The following is a 19803-nucleotide window of genomic DNA, read 5'->3' as shown; positions in this document are numbered from 1 at the left end:
TGGCGAACAAGCAGTCAAGACGTACTTAAAATGCGACCCACTTGTCTCGTTATCGAGATCTCCCAACCCTCCTTCCCACCGCGGTCGTACTAGTACTCCATAAGGGCATGACCAATGCATAGCGCCAGGGCGATGCCTCGCATGCCATGTAGGATCAGATATAAGAAAAAGTAGGTTCTGATAGGGAAGCGGGATACTCTGCACGAGGCGGGTGCTTGAAGAGAAAAAGTATGATCCGGTGCATAAAATTGAAAAAATTGAAGTGGAAAGTAGGGATGCATGTATATCATGAGTCTATTTTATATTCTTTGATAGGACCCACAAATAGTAGATCGCATTGAAGAGAAAAATTAATATAAATTCTTCAAACTACTTTTTATCATGAAGCATCTGTATTTGTATGCGACCATTATACAGCCCTAACACTTGCCCAACCCACGCGTTTGGTTTACGGTGAGGTCATGTGTGTAAGAGGGTGCCCGAACCCCGAAGTGAGGTGGTCACAGGAGTAGGGCCCATTGGTAAGGTTGGGGCCGAGTGGAGACGAAGCACGCGTTTGTTGGCAATAGCTTTCTCCTCCTTTCCTCCACTTTGCCCCACTGTCTCGCTCACACAGAGACGAGAGAGAAAGCGAGAGGGAGACAGAGGGTTCCGTGCTCATCCACGCATCGAATCGGGTCGACCCCCCTCAGGCGTCTCGTCGGCGCCCTGCCCTGCCCGGTAAGATCAGGAGGACCCTCGCCGAGCTAGCCCGCGCCCCCCACCTTTTTTGTTCGTCGCGATCGTGATCGGACGGCGAGCCATCCGCGATTCGGGGTTGTGAACAGTCGGTAAACATCTCGGCTGCTAGGCTTTGCTTTTGCGGTGTTCAGCGCGGGGTTTGGGTATGGGGAAATTCCAGGCGATGTGCTAGCTAGCTGGTGTTTTTTACTTTAGTTGGGTTTTTCGTTCGAACTGTGAATCGGTGTTCGATTAGCGGATAATTGACGCTTTCTCTCTACGATATGTAGCGTATTTTGTTTGGCAGTCTGGCAATTTTTATTTTAACCTAGTATTCTGCTGTGAGTAGCTTGCATGGTGATTCGGGACCTTTGAGCTCATTAAGTGCTTAATGTGATGCAAATTTCGTTGGTGGTGTTGTTGCTTTACATTTGGTTTGATCTCAGTGAGGACTATAAATAAATTTGCGACAAGTGCAGCTGATTGAGCGACTACTTACTAAATAGCGCCCCTCTTCCTCGAAAATGTCTTCAGTACTGCTAACATAGCATGCTTTGAACTGTATGTCATATCAGCAGCGAACATTAATGCAATTGACTACAAGTATGTTAGTTTGGTGCAAACATATTTGAGAGATCCGTCTGATTTCCCGATATATCATTTTATCTCTGTGGTTTCCCAATGCATTTCTTTCAATTTTATCATCATCAATAAAATTACCATAGTAACCTAATGGTTATCATTAGCAGAGGCATTGGAATTACTACTAGTTTCATGTTGAGGTTTTGTTTGTTAGTAGACTTTCTTACAATGTGCGCTTCCTTCATATTTGTTTGTCTCGTGCTGTATATTGTTTTAATATGTGATAATTTGTGGAATCATTTGGCTTCTGCGGTCCTTCTGTTTTGCTAATTGGATGAGTTAGACCATTCCAAAAAATGGTGCCAATTTTAGATGAGGTTCTTTAGCATTTTGTAACAGAATTATTTATGCAATGTCTCAGTACATGGACAACATACTTTTCTGTACTTCTTTCATCTTTTGTTGGATGCTTGATGGTTCAGCTCGTTTCGAATGCTTTACTGTAAGCTGGTAATCCTAGCATAAAATTGTTACTTTCTTTGCCTATTTGGCTTTCTAGTATAACCAGGGACAACATAGTTTGATCTAAAACTTGTTCAATTCTTATTATGTAACTAAATATAGCCCGTTTAACTTGAAATGGAACACGGTGGCCTGTGAATTGGATGTTGTTATGCGGATTTAGATTGGTTTTTTGACTGGTATAACATTTAATGTAGTGTTCTACTTTACATACTGTCATTAAAAATATTGGCACCATTTGCTTTTGGATCCGGTTTGTATATCACCACTTCTTTTTTTTTCTGTTGTTGCTAAATCAGTTATGAACTGGTTTCTTATGTCAGAGTGAACATGTTCACTCTCATCTCTATGTTATCAGTGCTATGATTTTTTGAAGTGTTAACTTTGTGCCTTTATTTTTACATCCATTTTCTGGATACCAGGGCTACTTTTTCCTTTGCAATGGCATCTGGAACTGATGAGAAAGCCAAGATGGAGAGTTTGACATCACCTGCAGCCTTTGTAGAGGGTGGGGTCCAGGATGCATGTGATGATGCATGTAGCATTTGTCTTGAGGCTTTCTGTGAGAGTGATCCTTCCGCAGTAAGATGTCATTTCTTTAATTCGGTTATTTTGTTTGCTTAGAGGTCAGCTTCTAACCGTTTTGTTACGATTTCTTCTTTTCCAGTTGACAGGTTGCAAACATGAGTTCCATCTCCAATGCATCCTTGAATGGTATGATACTGACTCTAATATCCAGCTCATGACTTGTAGCCACCTTATATATTTTTGTTGTGCGCTTTGTACCTATTTCTTGGTACGACAACTTATGGAGAGATACAGGGAGCAAAAGAAGGACTTGCATATGGCGTTCATTGACTTGGAGAAGGCCTATGATAAGATACCGTGAAATGTCATGTGGTGGGCCTTGGAGAAACACAAAGTCCCAGCAAAGTACATTACCCTCATCAAGGACATGTACGATAATGTTGTGACAAGTGTTTGAACAAGTGATGTCAACACTGATGACTTCCCCATTAAGATATGGCTGCATCAGGGGTCAGCTTTGAGCCCTTATCTTTTTGCATTGGTGATGGATGAGGTCACAAGGGATATACAAGGAGATATCCCATGGTGTATGCTCTTTGCGGATGATGTGGTGCTAGTTGACGATAGTCGGACGGGGTAAATAGGAAGTTAGATTTACCGAAAAAGGCTTTCGCCCCGCTTTATAAATAAAGGAAACCACCAGAGAGCACACAAACATGGACTAGTTCACACACACACACACCCAAGTCTCACAAGAGGAAGTACAAAAGGTTCTGCTGAGGGCACAACTCAACAAGTCCAAACAAAAAAGGAAAAAAGGGCGCCGGAGCGCACAGCAGGCGTCTAGTCTGGCTCCGGAGGAGGCGGAGGGGGCGCCGGCGACAGACGAACGGCCATCGAGCGAAGGTCGGCGATGAAGGCGGAGATGGTGTCCCGGTCCCGTGGGCAGCTAAGCGACCGCCAAAGCTGCAAGTAACCAGACAGTTTGTAAAGAGCGTCAGTAGCCCGTCGAAGAGGAGTCGCTGGATCACAAGCTTGTTGTGGATCGTCCAGAGAGTCAAAGCGATAGCCCCAATCTCAAGCCACCTAATGTGGCGAGAGGGCAAGGGGGAGTTCTGGAGTTCGGCAAATAGGTTGGGGAAGTTTGTGTGACATAAATTCCCACCCACCACCTCTCTAAAGCAGGTCCACACAAATTGAGCGGACATACAAGAGAAGATGTGATTCGAGTCTTCGGGGACATCGCATAGCGGGCATAAGCCAGAGCCCGGGCCATTGCGTTTGCGGACCTCGACCCCAGACGGGGTCCGTCCGCGAATCCATTGCCACATGAAGATCCGGATTTTCAGTGGAAGGCGGATGGACCACACCGCCGTCAGGGGGGAGGCGCGGTTGGGGGGGCAATGGCCTGGTAAAGGGACTTGGTGGAGAATTGGCCTGACGGCTCAAGGCGCCACCTCACCTGATCCGGGCCAGCGTCCACAACCGGCTCGTGGAGAGCGACGCAATCAAGCAACTCACGCCAAGCGGCGGAATCCGGAGGCCCAAATGGCCTTTGGAATGCGAGGCGCCCTAAGTCAATAAGGGCCCTCTCTACCGAGATCAAAGGGTCGACAACGATGGAGAAGAGGTCGGGGAAGCGCGCTACGAATGGGGTGTCGCTGGCCCACCGGTCATACCAGAACAAAGTTGCAGCCCCCAGATCCAAGCAAGATGAAGGTCCCAATGCGGAGGACCGGGAGAAGTTGGACGATCGACTGCCAGAACTGGGAACCGCCAATGCGCTGAAAGAAGGCTAGGGGTTACCCACGCAGGTACTTGTTCCGGATGATATCTAACCAGAGGTCACCGTGACCTTGCGAGATGCGCCAGAGCCAGCGGGATAGGAGGGCGATATTCATGCGCTTAGAGCACATGATACCGAGGCCACCTTGTTCCCGAGGCTTGCAAATGTCAGGCCAGCTGACCATATGGTATTTCTGCTTATTGTTGTCGCCTGCCCAATAGAAGCGAGACTGGACTTTGGCGATCTCATGGTGTAGAGTCTCGTGAAGGCTGTAGAAGCTCATGAGGAACAAGAGGAGGCTGGAGAGGGAGGAGTTGATGAGAATCGTCCGGGCTGCCTTTGATAGCCACTTACCCTGCCATGGCTCTATGTGCGTTTGCAGCTTGGCCACGGTAGGGCGCAAGTTAGCGACGGTAAGCCGAGAGTCACTAATGGGTGTTCCCAAGTAGGTCGTGGGGAAGGAGCCCAAGCGGCAGTTGAGCCAGTTGGCAATGTCCAGGGACTCCGCAGGAGAGTAGCCCATCACCATCACATCACTCTTGTCGAAGTTGATCTTGAGGCTAGACATTTGTTGGAAGCAGAGGAAGAGTAACTTAAGGTTAGAGATGTCCGCATTCGAGCCTTCGACCATGATGATGGTGTCGTCGGCGTACTGGAGGAGGGAGATCCCGGAGCTGCCGGCCAGGTGGGGGGTGATCCCATGGATATGGCCAGCAGCCTTAGCCTTATCCAAGATGGCTGCAAGCACGTCCACCACCATATTGAACAAGAATGGGGAGAAGGGGTCGCCTTGTCTAACCCCACAGAGGGTGGGGAAGTACGGGTCGATCTCATCATTGATGTTCACAGCAGTGCGACCGCAGGAGACCATCTGCATCACTGTGGAGATCCATCGGTCGTCAAAGCCTTTCCGGAGCAGAACTTCCCGAAGGAAGGGCCAACTAACAGTGTCGTACGCCTTATGGAAATCGATCTTTAGGAAAACCGCCTTGAGGTGCTTAGACCGCACCTCATGGAGGACTTCGTGAAGAACTAGCACCCCATCCAGGATATACCGCCCTTGAATAAAGGCGGACTGGTTGGGGTGGGTAATGTGGTCGGCAAGCAGGGTCACCCTATTGGCGTACCCTTTCGCCAGGATCCGGAAAATCACATTGATGACCGTGATCGGGCGAAACTGTCAGATGTCGGAAGCTCCAGGCACCTTGGGGATGAGCGAAATGATCCCGTAGTTGAGGCGCTCGAGGTCGATGGACCCAACGTAGAACACGTCGAAGGTGGCCATGATCTCAGGTTTAATCATGTTCTAGAAGGTCTGGAAGAATTTAATCGGGAGGCCATCAGGCCCCGGCGCCGAGGTGGGATTCATGCCTCTAATGGCAGCCCAGACGTCGCCGTCGGAGAAGGGGGCTGTAAGGGCCGCGTTCTCCGCATCGGAAACCAGCTGGAGGCCGGTCCAACAATCACGGGCCAGAGAAAGGCCGCTCCGAGGAGCGGCGGAGAACAGGGACCTATAGAACCCATCGACATGGGCCCGAATGTCACAGGGGACTGCAGGAGAGTCGGGCCATCCCAAAGGAGGGGGATGGTGTTGCGTCTACGGCGGCCATTCGCAATGGCCTGAAAGTAGGTTGTGTTCGCGTCGCCCTTCAATACCAATTTCTGGGCGCCACGAAGGCGCCAATAGGCCTCCTCATCGGAGTAGATGACAGAGAGTTGGTCTTCCAAATCGTAACGGGAGAGCCACTCGTCAGGAGAGAGGCCGGTCGCGTCGGCGCGAAGGTCCAGGGCCTGGATGGCGGTCAACAGGGCCTTCTTGCGTTCGCGGAGGTCACGCCCGAGGTTGGCGCCCCATCCCTTCATGAACTGCCGGCCACGCTTGGCACAGAATTGCCACGAGTCGATGGCCGAGGGGGGCGGGGATGGGGGTGAGCACGAGCCTCCACCCAACGAGCGCCAACCGCCTCCACGAAACCAGTTTGGGACAGCCAGAATGTCTCAAACCGGAACCGGGGGGGGGTGGTGGGATCGGCGGCCGCTCGTCGGCAGACGACAGGAGGAGGGGCACATGGTCGGAGCCAATTCGGGTGATGGCCCGGAGGGAAGCTAGGGGGAAGCGGAGGTCCCATTCCGGGGAGACTAGGACCCTGTCCAGGACGGACTGGGTCGGGGAGGCCTGACTATTGGTCCAGGTATATCTGGCACCAATCCTATCTATCTCGCGGAGACCGAGGTCAGCAATGCAGTCATTAAACATTTGCATCCGCGCAAAGTTGACATTCATATTGCTCTTGTCTTTCGCAAATCGGAGGAGGTTAAAGTCGCCTCCAACCACCACTGGAAGAGAGGCCGTCGAAACCTTCCGGTGGAGCTCCTTGAGGAAGGAGGCCGACCTACCGTGGTCAGCCGGGCCGTAGACGATGATGACCTCCCACTTGAAGTTAAGCGCCCGTTCGTAGAGTTCGATGCTAACAAAGAACTGGCCCCGGTCCATGCTACCCACCTCGAAGGTGGCATCCTTCACACCTAAAAGGATGCCACCCGAATGGCCGGTGCTCCCACTAGAAGGGAGCCAATGCCAAGCGAAGAGGTGGGAGCTCAGACGGTCGAGCTCCGGAAGAGAGAATTCCGTGCGCATGGTTTCTTGGATGGCGACAATGTCAATGTGTTCATCACGCATGTACTCGATGAGTTGGCGGCGACGGCCATCATGGCCGAAGCCGCGGATGTTCCAGAAGAGGGCACGCATTAAGGAGCCATTGGGGGGCTGCTTGACCCCAGGACACGAGACGCGCTTTGGGCGCGGAGAGCGGCGGTACGAGAGCACGTGCGACCACGGAGATCGGCCGCAGCAAGCGGAAGAAGGCCACCGGCACGCCGAGGCTGTGACGGGGTGGCGTCCTCCGCAGGGGGCGGGGGCACGGTAGGCGTGAGCATAGCCACGCGGGCTTCCGCTAGTCTACCGTCAAGAATCTCGCGGGCCCGAATGGCCTCGATCTGGACTAAAGGGGGGAGTAGCCTCCCCCATGAAGATGATCGCGGAATCCGTCGCGACCTTCGCCAGGTGACCAAGTGGAACCGACTCGAGCGCAGAAAAGGAGCAAGTAGCAGCAGAGGAGGGGACGGCAGGGGTACCTGGCTCCAGATTTCGGGCAGCGGCCCGAAGCTCCGCCCGCTCGGGAATGGGCAGAGCGGGGCTACCATCCGGCCGGGCAGCGTCGAGCCGAGCGCTACGGCGGGAGGCCGTCACCGGGGAGGAGGTCGACCGGCCACGCCGAGAGTAGGCCGCGGACCGCGGAGGGGGAGGGGGAGCAGCCACCGGAGTGGTCACCCGCGACTCCCTGCCCGCATCCAGGGCCGACAGGGAGGTCGGTTGTGGCTCCAGAGCGGAGCATCCCAGGAGCAGCGGAGCGGGTGGTGCAGAGGGCGGAGAGGCGAGACCGAAGCAGGGGCCGTAGGTGGCGGAGGAGCGGCCGGCTGGGTGGGGGGGACACCTCCCAGTCGGGGTCCACGGCAGGGTGGGGAGAGGAGGCCACAGACGTGGCCACCGCGGAGCCAGGGCCGGAGCCGGGTCCGCCACGACCACGGGTCCCGCGCAGGGTGGAAGGGGCGGGAGCGTCAGGGATACCGGCAGGAGAGCCGGAGACACCGACGCGGAGTTATGGAGACAAACCTTGGAATCGTAAGGGTAGTAGAACTAAAACCGAGTACATGATGTGCGGTTTCAATACTACTAGGTGTTAGGAGGAGGAGGTTAGCCTTGATGGCTCAGTGGTACCTCAGAAGGACACCTTTCGGTATTTTGGGGTCAATGCTGCTGGAGGATGGGGGTATCGATGAAGATGTGAACCATCGAATCAAAGCCGGATGGATGAAGTGGCGCCAAGCTTATGACATTCTCTGTGACAAGAGAGTGCCACAAAAGCTAAAAGGCAAGTTCTACAGGACGGCATTCAACCCGCAATGTTGTATGGCGCTGAGTGTTGGCCGAGTAAAAGGCGACATGTCAACAGTTAGGTGTGGCGGAGATGCATATGTTGAGATGGATGTGTGGCCACACGAGGAAGGATCGAGTCCGGAATGATGATATACGAGATAGAGTTGGGGTAGCACCAATTGAAGAGAAGCTTGTCCAACATCGTCTGAGATGGTTTGGGCATATTCAGAGCAGGCCTCCAGAAGCTCCAGTGCATAGCGGACGGCTAAAGCGTGCGGAGAATGTCAAGAGAGGGCGGGGTAGACCGAATTTGACTTGGGAGGAGTCCGTTAAGAGAGACCTGAAGGATTGGAGTATCACCAAAGAGCTAGCTATGGACAGGGGTGCGTGGAAGCTTGCTATCCATGTGCCAGAGCCATGAGTTGGTTGCGAGATCTTATGGGTTTCACCTCTAGGCTCTAGCCTACCCCAACTTGTTTGGGACTAAAGGCTTTGTTGCAGCTCTGTACCTATTTCCATCTGGAACTCATATGGCTCCTGAATCTAATGGTTAATAGAACTATGAAATCTGCTCGTCTTCTGTTAGATTCAAGTTCTGAATTAAAATAGACTTTACTCTTCCCTTCGTAAAAAATGTTTTATGTGAACCATACATATATCTCTAAATTGACCTAGTAGGTTACTATTTTTTTGACATGCATGCTAGATGAGCTAGATAGACTGTTATTGTTTTCTTCTGGTACGCTTTAGGTCAGTTGTTCGGTTTGCAGTTGCTGGATTGGCCAGCTTGAGTCTGATTAATTGTTCTTTTCCTGCCCCTAAAATCATGTTTTTTACTTAGTAGCGTTCTGCTGATGGCTTGTTCCAGTACAGTTTTCCTGGGCGCAAATCCTATATGATTTGCTTGTGTATTGGCAATAGTACTTCATCGAATTAGTGAGATGTCCGCCTGTACATGTCTTCACTGTTTTCAAGGACATATATTTTTATCATCGATTTTGGAAGTTGTATGCTAACAATCTTAAAGATACATTGTTGAAGTATTTTTTGACTACCAATCTACTGATATTCTTTTCATGTGGCTAATTTTTATACCGTACTTAACTTTTTTGCGGTCGAAAAGGAACATCATAACTACATGCATACTATAACTCCATAACTGCTTATTTTGATTAATGGATGATTACACAACTGTAACTTACCTTTCACATATTCTGTATGTATCATAAGTACGAGGTGTACATGCCTACACGGTTTGCAACACTTCTGCTGATCTTGCAATATGCCAAATATAATTTGATACTATAGCTAGTGAAATTTTTTACTCCCTCCGACAGTGTCAAAAAAATGTCTTATATTAAGTTACAGAGGTGGTACTTCACTGGAATCTACTGGGGAATTTACTGGAAAACTATTTCACTTGGAAAGTCCCCTTGGGATGTTCTACAGTTTAATTGAGCGTGTATAGAACTGCTTTGACATGGCCATTGCTTGGACTGTTTTTTCCCTGTTCAAATATTTGTGCATTATATATTAATGATCGGTAGTATTTTTGTAGGTGTCAAAGAAGTTCTCAGTGCCCTATGTGCTGGCAGCCTGTCAGTATGAAGGATCCTACCAGGCAAGTGCTGGAAATATATATTGATATTCATTGGATATTCAAATGCCAAACATGTTGTTCAACACGTACTCCCACCGTCCCATATTAATTGATGCTCAAACGTAGTGCTAGATACATCCATTTGAGCGTCAATTAATATGGGACGGAGGGAGTAGAATTTTTCTAACTATGGCTGTACTAATATCTCAGTCAAGAGCTTCTTGAGGCAGTACAGCGGGAGAGGAATATAAGAACCAATCAAACTCAAAATACGACTATATTTCATCATCCTGCTCTTGGTGATTTCGAAGTGCAGCATGTATGTATTCTGGAACTAATTTGTTGTGACATATTTCTTCTGCTTTCACCAGTGAAGTGCTTTTTCTTATGTTATCCTAATTCAAATGGTGATCGTGTGCAGTTACCTGTTGTTGGTAATGATGCTGAACTTGAAGAGCGTATACTGCAACACCTAGCTGCTGCTGCAGCAATGGGAAGGTCACACCAACATGGTAGAAGAGAGGGGCAGAGGAACCGATCTGGCTCTCATGGCCGCCCACAGTTCTTGGTTTTCTCTGCACATCCAAATACTCCTGCTGGCTCCGTTTCATCATCTTCCACTCAGGGGGAAGGTGCTGACGACTTGAGGATTCTTGTTCCCAGAGTTGGTGACTTACCACCACATGCTAATCCCATTGAAGAAGCAGGCAACCAAAGTCCGGGGGTCCTTACCTACGATGCTGAACAAGATGCTGTTGTTTCATCTGGAAATAGTACCCCCGTATCCAGTCCTAGGTTTTTCAACAGGTAAACTGAGCTATACAGCCTATAGTCATGCTAATATTTTTGGTGATCAAATTATGTGATGATTCTGCTGTTATCAGGAGACATTCCTCTGGACAATCAACTCCAGTAGGTAATGACAGGGCTGGGCCATCAGATGTTCAGTCTTTCTCAGATTCTCTAAAGTCACGCCTAAATGCTGTCTCCTTGAAGTACGTAAATTTATTTGGACGTATTCCTTATAATTTAATAAATATTTTTCTTAAAGCTGCTTAACCTTTTATGCAATTCAGGTACAAAGAATCTATTACAAAAAGTACTCGAGGGTGGAAGGAGAGGCTTTTTTCACGTAACTCATCTGTGTCTGATCTTGGTTCTGAAGTGAGACGCGAAGTTAATAATGGAATTGCATCTGTATCGAGGATGATGGAGCGTTTGGAAACTAGAGGAAGTGGTAGACCAAGCTATAGCCCAACAACATCTACTTCTGAAGTTTGTCTCACTACAGAACCAAGCAATGAGAGGGTTACCGAAAGTAACTCTAATACTACTGCGAGTACTAGCAACACTTCTACCCCTTGCGTGACCACGTCTGGTTCAAATTAGTGCATGCTACTGTTTCTGAAGAAGGCCTGCATGTGCCCATTCTTCATCTTCAAAGGTATTACATCTTTCTACAGAAAAAATGTTGGTTGTGAACTTGTGATCTATGTCGCTATATCTGTGAATTATTTTCATTATGCTATCTATCTTAAGGTAGTAGAAGATAACAACAATATATCCAACTGACTGTCTTGCGTTAGAGTATACTATTTATCTTAAGGTAGTAGAAGATAACAACAATATATCCAACTGACTGTCTTGCCTTACAAATGCGGTAGTTTAGTGCTAACTTAGGTTATAAAGCCTGAGCGCAAAAGCGCTAATTCTATGCTCTAGTTAGACACCATGCGCACGACCAACCAACCTCTTGCCACCTTATATGGAAAAAGCTTTGCTAATTGTAGTAAAAAAATATCTAGGTAGTTACCACTAATGAATGGAGAAACTCCCAATGGTAAAAGGACGCGATTTTCCAGTGAAACAAAGGGGGGGGGGCACGTTATGATGATTGTGCGGGTAGGTCGTAATTCCTTAACCTAGTAGTATGTACTCCCACATTCAAATATACCTCTTAAACAAGCATATTATACCTCTTTATAATTCTCAGTATACCTTATTAATTATTTGTAATATACCTCAATGCGTGTTTCATGAAAAAAATTCTTCGGAGGCCGTGCGTGGTATAACTTTTTTACATACAAAAAAAAATTCAGTCTACTTATAAATAAATAAATTATGTGGTCTCACATGTTATTTTCATAAAACTCATTTTTGGTATCTAGTAATGGTTAATGAAGCATATTAAAAATGATAGAGGTATAAACAATCCATCTATGTGGTGTATGAGGCGCGGGAGTACGAGACTCTCGGGAGTACGTAAACATTTTCTCATATATGTGTATATGTATATATAGTAATGCTATTCTTGCACCCTAGGTTTTTTACATCGTTACATTTAGAATTTATGTTTGGTATGCGAATAATTACGTTCATATTGTTCATCTATACCTAGTAATAAAGGGATTAGTGCTTCTGTCCGTCCATCATGCATTACCCCCTCAAGTTTCGAATAATCAACCCGCAGTCCACTTTAAGTGACAAAACGAATCGTTTTTTATTTTTACAGAACCCCCCTACAATTCCTGGTAATGAACCCACAATTCACTTTTAAGTGACAAAACGAATAGTTTTTTTTGCGTTTTTATAGTAAACACCATGCCGTTTATGGTAATTAACCCGCAATCCATCAAGAACAAATGATTTTTTGAAATATTCATATCTTTTAAACCCTAACTCCAATTTTAACATGCTATATAGGAAGTTTGATTAGAAAAATATGTGCAATCTGAATATGATGTTATTTTATCTCTTAACCATTTTAAATATGCTATTTAGAGCGAAACCTTGATCAATAGCGCACGATCCGTCTTTCTTTCGTACCAGTGGCGATCTAGATTGCAAACGAACACCTCGACAAATAAAATTGGAGACGAAAGAAACCATCGATAACCACGCATGCACACCTTGCCAAAACCTAGCGAGGGAAAAATATTCTCATCTTATGCCGAGAGAGAGACGACTTAGGATTGATCACTTTCAAACACGATGTGGTTCTGTAAGCACTAAGATCATCGTAGGCAAGAATGGGACGGGGGACAAACGGTAAAACAGATGGAATGTCATGTTAAAATAAAGAACATGGATCTATTGGGGTCTTGACTCAGGATTATTGGGTTAGGGGCATGTGGTATCTTTTTCTCCCGTTGCAACACATAGGCCCTTTTGCTAGTTACACAAAAATCGGTACAAGAAAGTAAGATATGAGTCATAAAACCACAAATTTTACATTTGTATGCAGTATGTACATTTTATACCCCCCCGATCCATATTAATTGTCGCTGTACCTTTTTCAATCGACACACGTGTTATTACCTTCTCTTTTCACTTTTGGCGTAAGACAAAATTTACATGATGTAAAAATGTAGTGTAGTGATGTAATAAAAGAGCAGTGAAGAAATTATTCTTCACCCTGGGTGATGAATAGTCTATATAGGGTAACGCTATTCTAAGTGTGAGTGTAGAATAACTTATTCTACACCCCCTAGTAATGCTATATACAAAATCTAGTAAAACGGTGTATAAAATGTAGTAATGCAGAAAATATTTTTTTACTACCCAAGTTTGTATTGTAGTAGCGCTAAACTAAGCGTGAGTGTAGAATAGCTTATTCTACACCCTAGTAATGGTATATACAAAATATAGTAACACACTATGCAAAACATAGTAATTTTCGTAAAAATGTAGTAAATTATAAACTTGGGTAGCAAAAAAGTATTTTTTGAATTACTACATTTTATACACCATTTTACTAGATTTTGTATATAGCGTTGGTAGAGGTCCTCATATGCCCCGCAAGTAGGCCACAATGAGAACACCAAGAGGGAGTTCTGGGAAGGCCTGGAAGACATGGTTAGGAGTGTGCCGATTGGCGAGAAGCTCTTCATAGGAGCGCATGGGGGCTTTGGCCATGGCACCAGGAATCAAGAAGGAGATGTCTTAAGCTTTGCTCTAGCCTACGACATGATTGTAGCTAACACCCTCTTTAGAAAGAGAATCACATATGGTGACTTTTAGTAGTGGCCAACACTCTAGCCAGATTGATTTCATCCTGTCGAGAAGAGAAGATAGGCGTGCGTGCCTAGACTATAAGGTGATACCTGGGGAGTGTTGTACCCCAGCATAAGCTAGTGGTTGCTGACTTCCGCTTTCGGATTCGTGTCCAGCGGGATAAGCGTGCTAAAGTCGCTAGAATGAAGTGGTGGAAGCTCAAGGGGGAGAGCTCAGGCGTTCAAGGAGAGGGTCATTAAGGAGGACCCTTGGGAGGAAGAAGGGGATGCGGACAATGTGTGGATGAAGATGGCGACTTGCATTCGTAAGGTGGCCTCGGAGGAGTTTGGAGTGTCCAGGGGAAGGAGAAGCGAAGATAAGGATACTTGCTGGTGGAATGATGATGTCCAGAAGGCGATTAAAGAGAAGAAAGATTGCTTCAGACGCCTATACCTGGATAGGAGTGCAGACAATATAGAGAAGTACAAGATGGCGAAGAAGGCCGCAAAGCGAGTTGTCAGTGAACCAAGTCAAATGCATCAAGGACGGAGCAAACCAACTCTTGGTGAAGGACGAGGAGATTAAGCATAGATGGCGGGAATACTTCGACAAGCTGTTCAATAGGGAGAATGAGAGTTCTACCATTGAACTGGACGACTCATTTGATGAGACCAGCATGAAAAGAGGCAATGCGATGGGCCCTGATTGTATCCCCATTGAGGTGTGGACAGAAGCAGCTGAAGCTAGTTTCAATGAGATTAAACAAAAACTATCACAAGCTCCTGTCTTGGTGTTACCTGATTTCAACAAGACTTTTGAGTTGGAGTGTGATGCAAGTGGAGTAGGCATTGGAGCTGTCCTATCTCAAGAAAGGAAGCCCATTGCTTTCTTTAGTGAGAAGTTAAGTGAAGCTAGACAGAAACGGAGTACCTATCAGCAAGAATTATATGCCGTTTTCAGAGCGTTGAAAACTTGGGAAGTCTATTTGCTGCCTAAAGAATTCATTGTTTATAGTGACCATCAATCCGTGAAGCATTTTAGAAATCAAAAGCATGTTAACCGCATGCTAGCAAGATGGACAGCATATCTGGAGAGGTTTAACTATCTCATCGTGCATAAACCTGGAATAACCAATAGTGTGGCTGATGCTTTGAGTCGTCGTGCATGCCTCTTGACTTCTTTTGAAGCTGAACTTCTGGGCATGGATCAAATAAAGGAGTTGTATGAGGGTGACGAAGACTTTGGCCATGTTTGGGGCCAACCATTAGGTGATGACTATTTGATGCAAGATGGATATCTCTTCAAAAATGATTGTTTGTGCATTCCAAGAAGTTCTCTACGTGACAATTGGTTAGAGAGCTCCATTCAAGTGATCTTAGTTGGACGGGACAAGACTATCGCTAGCCTGGAAGCTCGCCACTTTTGGCCACAACTAAAGAGAGATGCTGGAAAGTTTGTTCAGCAATGCCCTATATGTCAAACCTGCAAAGGCCAAGTCCAGAACACAGGGTTATACGTGCCTTTGCCTGTTCCCGTCGCTCCATGGGAGGACATCTCTATGGACTTCGTCTTGGGCTTGTCAAGAACAAGACGGGAGAGTGATGCCGTGTTTGTGGTCGTGGACAGATTCTCCAAGATGGCTCATTTCATCCCATGCCGCAAGACAACGCATGCTCATCATGTGGCAAGCCTATTCTTTCGAGAAGTGGACAGACTTCATGGAGTTCCAAGGTCCATCATCTCAAACCGTGATAGCAAGTTCCTTGCTGCATTCTGGCTCACTTTGTGGAAGCAATTCAACACTGAATTGGAATTTTCTAGCACTGCTCATCCACAAACAGATGGACAAATGGAAGTGGTGAACAAGTTTTTGGGTAATCTGATCCGTTGCATTTGTGGAGAAAGAAAGGGGCAATGGGATTTGGCTTTATCTCTTGCAGAGTTCTCCTACAATAACTCCAAGCATAGATCCATAGGAAGGAGCCCTTTTTCCATTATCTACACTAAAGTTCCAACACATGTGGTGGACCTGGTGAAACTACCATCAAGGGGAAACTCAAAATCAGCATTGTCCTTTGCTGATAATTACACTGAGTTATTTGAAGAGATTCACGGTGCTTTGGAAGCACAAAATCAGAAATATAAACAACTTGCTGATTGCAAAAAGAGGCCAAAATCAATTCCAAGTCGGTGACAAGGTGATGGTCTACTTCCGAAAAGAGAGGTTGCCTTTAGGTGTTAAAAGGGAAACTTAGGCAGCGAAGGTATGGGCCCTTCTCTATCGTGAGGAAGATAAATGATAATGCTTATGTGATAGATCTTCCAAGCGATATGGGTATCTCCAACACTTTCAATGTTGCGGACTTGACTCTCTACCATCCAGAAGAAGCGCTCTATGAAGATAACTCGATGGCGAGTTCCAAACAATCAGGGGAGAATGATGAGGAACACTAGATGAGAAGAAAGAAAAACACATGCCAGATCTGTTTGGCTACTTCTAGATACTTCCACTCTAGTGTAGTATTTCTTTTCTTTTCTTTTCTATCCTACCTACTGTTTTCTAGAGTCTTCTAGTTGTGAGTAGCTATGAGTAGAATGGTGAGCCTTAAATAATGTTTCTAGAGTATTCCAGTTATAAGTAGAAGTATGTGAAGGCTTCCCAAAGCTCTATAAATAGAGGTCCTCACCTCTACTTTGTAGACCAGACTATATACCCACTACCTATAATAGAACTTGTTGTTCTTGTCTAAGATCTTGTGCTCTAGGAGTTCTGGATTGAACTCTTGCTGCCATATCGGCCTACATTCGCCTCTAGAGCGATATCTAGCGCAGCACGTTGAAGTTGTTCCTTCAACACTTGTGCTGTACACATTGTAGCAGCAAAGTGGAGTTGCTCCTCCACAACCTTTGTGCTGCTTCATCTTTGTTGTCCTCCTCGTTGTCAAGGTCAATCACCCCTTATGGTCTGTCGGAGAGGCCTGCCTCGGGTCATTGCCATTTGATGGCTTGATCTCCTCCTCATTGGGGAACATAGTACCCCACCATCTTGAGCTCTTTGAACATCCCATCGATGTTGTTGGTGATTTTATGATCCATCTCCTCGTCTTCCTTGACCTTCTCCTTGCGAAGAATTGAAGCTTTGTGTCCACAAGGTGCGGATTGGTCTTCGCAAACTCCTCGATGTGCCTTGCTACGGCGATGTGCCTTCTCCTTGCGGGAAACAACCCGCATCTCGGGGGCGAGGAAGTGCGCCTCCTCGGCTTTTGCAACACCGGGGAAGTTCAGGTTGGTCTGGCTCTGGCCGAGCCACATACGCCGCCTTCCGCATGTGATTTCGCGCGGGGGGGGGGGGGGGGTACTGCCTCGACTCCTGCAGCCGAATTCTACGGTACAGGGTGGCGTTCACGGTCGGGCGGCGACGTGCGCAACGGCATCTTGATTGTTGGCCCTTAGCTGCTGCAGCTGAGTCCTGCGGCGGCAGCCGGTCCCTAGTGGCAACTTGAGCGGCGGCGGCGTAGATTGGCGGAGGTGGATGGCGTGGCTTCCATGTTTCCCTTTTGCTAGATCCGGTCGTAGCTCCAATGTTCCCCTTTTGCTAGATCTATTTCTCCTCTTGTCCATCTCATGTTCTTCTTGTTCATTAATTTTATTGAAGCAAAGCTTCTTTGCTTTTACATCCAATGAAGTCTTGTTTGCTGTACTTGTATTCATCAATTTGTAAGCCAACATTGGGAGAGAGAACACTTCGATGATGTTTTTTCTAGGCAAAGAAGACTTCTTCTAGGCAAGAACACTTTGATGTGTAGTAGTATAATTTTTAGATTTGCAAACAAGCACGAGTACAAAAGGTGGAGATGGCCATTTACAAGTTTGTGTTTCTGATGACAGATTCAGAAGTTCACTGGGATATTTCTATCTTAGTACCGTACAGACAATCATAGAGCAGATTTTTTCCCGTAAAAGAAAACCTTAGAGCAGATTTTGACTCTTGTTTTGTGTATTTCCTAATGTTTTTTACATGAACAGAAATATTTGTTTCATGCATTCCGCAATGTAACAAGCTGAGCTCAGGGGTCTGAATGCATAATGTGTCATCCAAAACCATCCTTCATCCATTTGTACCTTACGATTACCATCCAATGGCCCAAATGTCCCGATCTCATGATCGCATCTGAAGCCTTGATCTCATTCTAGTCTCCCTGGTGGTATGAGGAGCGGGAGCGGGAGTATGTACTCAGAGGAGTATATATGCATGCCATTTCGCATACAAGGAAATTAGATAGTATGAGTTGGCTGAGGTAACAAGTATGAGCAGTCTGTGGTTAACTAGAAATAATAAGTTAGTAACCTTTTGCGTCTCCTTTAGGGATGCCAAGCCCAAATAAAGTATATCCAAAGTCAATCCTATGTTAATCTCAAATTAAAATCACACTATATTGAGTTTTATGCTGCGTTTGGCACTGCGGTGGATTATCATAATCCCATTTGCTCAAACCTGCTTTTGCCTATTGTAGTGCTCGTTTGACTCGCTTTTGCTTACTTTGGTGGCTAATTTTCCACAACAGATTATAGAATAAGCATGACAAAATAAGTACGCATGGGGAATTTTTGTGGGCGCCTGCTTGCATCCCTTGTTTTCCTTAGTTCAACTGGTTACTCATGTAGAATTCAGTCTTTTTATCTCGACTAACAAATGGAAGGATTGTGGCATTCCCAGGTATGGGCAGGTGGCATAGCTGAAACTCCAACGACATGATGATGCCATCTCAACTGTTGCATAAATCACCACCAGAAAATCTGAATTTGATGTATTGGTTTGATGAAAGGGCAGTGGGCCTGAGGTATTGCTTTGGAAGTCAATTTAATTTCCTGTTTTATCTCTGTAATTAAAAAAAATCCTTCCGAGACTTCTGTTTACTGGTATAAATATTGGATGTGGTAGTTTCCATAGCAGGCCTAATCCTGACAAATACGACTCGTACAACTAAGAGTTTGATGCCGCTGCACGGCTATTATATTAATTTTTTTATGCCTGTTCGATGCACTGACATTGATGTCTCGATAAACAAACTGATGCAAGAAGGCACACCGAGTTTTGTTATCTTAGGGCGAGTTTGTTATCTTATGGCGTGTTTGGTTATTTGCATCAAATTTGGCCTCTTTGCATCTTGTTTTGCATCATGTTTTGTTGCATGCAATCGATTGCTTGCATCAGGGTAGCAACTTCCCCATCGGTGTTTGGTTGCCTGCCTTTCATGATTTTTGGCTGGGCTGATGTGGTGAGCTTACCGGCTACCATCCTAATCAGTGTTGTCATTGCATTGCATGTTACATCGGTCACACGATAACATCATGTCACACCTGGCGACTTGTCCAGTGTGACGTGGCATCGGTGATCGGACCCCACCTGTAGGTGTGTGTGTGTGAGAGGGGAGAGTGTTTAAAAAGGCTAGCCGCCTGTGGCAGCGAGGCATGCGCCGTTGGACAGTCTGTACCTCACCTAAACTTTCCTCTGCAATTGATCTTCCTCTCCAAGTCTGCATCTCACCTACTCCACCCGATCCCCTTCCTCCTCTCCGGTTCGTACAGTTGGTAATCAGAGCCATTTCGCTGAAATGTTCCCTCCCCTGTGTTTGATTGTGGTTAGCTAACACCCACCACGCTGGTGCGAGCTGCTTTGTCAAGCCGCGCGAAATCCGTCGCGGGATTCAATCTCTCTCAGCGTCGCGGGATTCAATCTCTCTCAGCACAGGACGACAGCTCCGCAGAAGGCTTCTGTGGCGACGTGACAGGTGCTAGCCGCCATGGACGAGGGCAACGGCAACACCACCAAGATGCTTGAGTCGCTCCTCTCCAAGGTGGACGAGCAGAAGGCCGCGCATGACAAGTAGATTGAGCTGCAAGCCGCCTTCAACGCGCAGATCTCGTAGGAGCGTGGGCTCTCCTGACAGATCGATCTGACTCAGGCGGATGTCGATGCGACTCACAAGACGGTGGAAGGCTCGACGTCTCCGGCGGGTACGGTCACCACTCTGCTCCACCAACTCGTGCCGCAGCAACAACCACCACCTTCGCCTCCATCGTCACCGCGCCCCGTCCCCGACCCGCTCGTCTTCTTCCCACGCGCGCCTAGGC

The 19803-nt window shown here is 46.9% G+C and overlaps 1 protein-coding gene across 2 annotated transcripts; it reads left to right on the top strand.

Annotated features, from left to right (window-relative positions):
• The first annotated feature begins 514 nt into the window (after positions 1-514).
• On the top strand, positions 515-18769 carry LOC125551460 (E3 ubiquitin-protein ligase RHF2A). 2 transcript variants are annotated; one of them, XM_048714707.1, is made up of 9 exons: positions 515-720; positions 2247-2406; positions 2492-2538; positions 9634-9696; positions 9886-9994; positions 10097-10482; positions 10560-10670; positions 10752-11119; positions 18386-18769. In XM_048714707.1, the coding sequence occupies exons 2-8, from the start codon at positions 2266-2268 to the stop codon at positions 11062-11064; spliced, it is 1170 nt and encodes a 389-aa protein (XP_048570664.1). In that variant the 5' UTR covers positions 515-720; positions 2247-2265; the 3' UTR covers positions 11065-11119; positions 18386-18769. The 2 variants fall into 2 exon arrangements, with proteins under 2 accessions (XP_048570664.1, XP_048570665.1); XM_048714708.1 differs by having other exon boundaries at positions 584-830.
• The last annotated feature ends 1034 nt before the right edge of the window (positions 18770-19803 follow it).

Source organism: Triticum urartu, chromosome 4, assembly GCF_003073215.2.
Source record: "Triticum urartu cultivar G1812 chromosome 4, Tu2.1, whole genome shotgun sequence".
In the NCBI taxonomy this organism is placed as follows: Eukaryota; Viridiplantae; Streptophyta; class Magnoliopsida; order Poales; family Poaceae; genus Triticum; species Triticum urartu.
Note: the sequence above shows the minus strand (reverse complement) of the source record. Positions and strands in the feature narration are given on the sequence as shown.

Excerpts from the sequence above, each read along its gene's own strand:
- LOC125551460 (XM_048714707.1), top strand. The coding sequence starts at position 2,266 with ATGGCATCTGGAACTGATGAGAAAGCCAAGATGGAGAGTTTGACATCA. Across the intron at positions 2,407-2,491 it reads GTGAGAGTGATCCTTCCGCA|TTGACAGGTTGCAAACATGA; the intron begins GTAAGATGTCAT and ends CTTCTTTTCCAG. Across the intron at positions 9,995-10,096 it reads GTGATTTCGAAGTGCAGCAT|TTACCTGTTGTTGGTAATGA; the intron begins GTATGTATTCTG and ends GATCGTGTGCAG.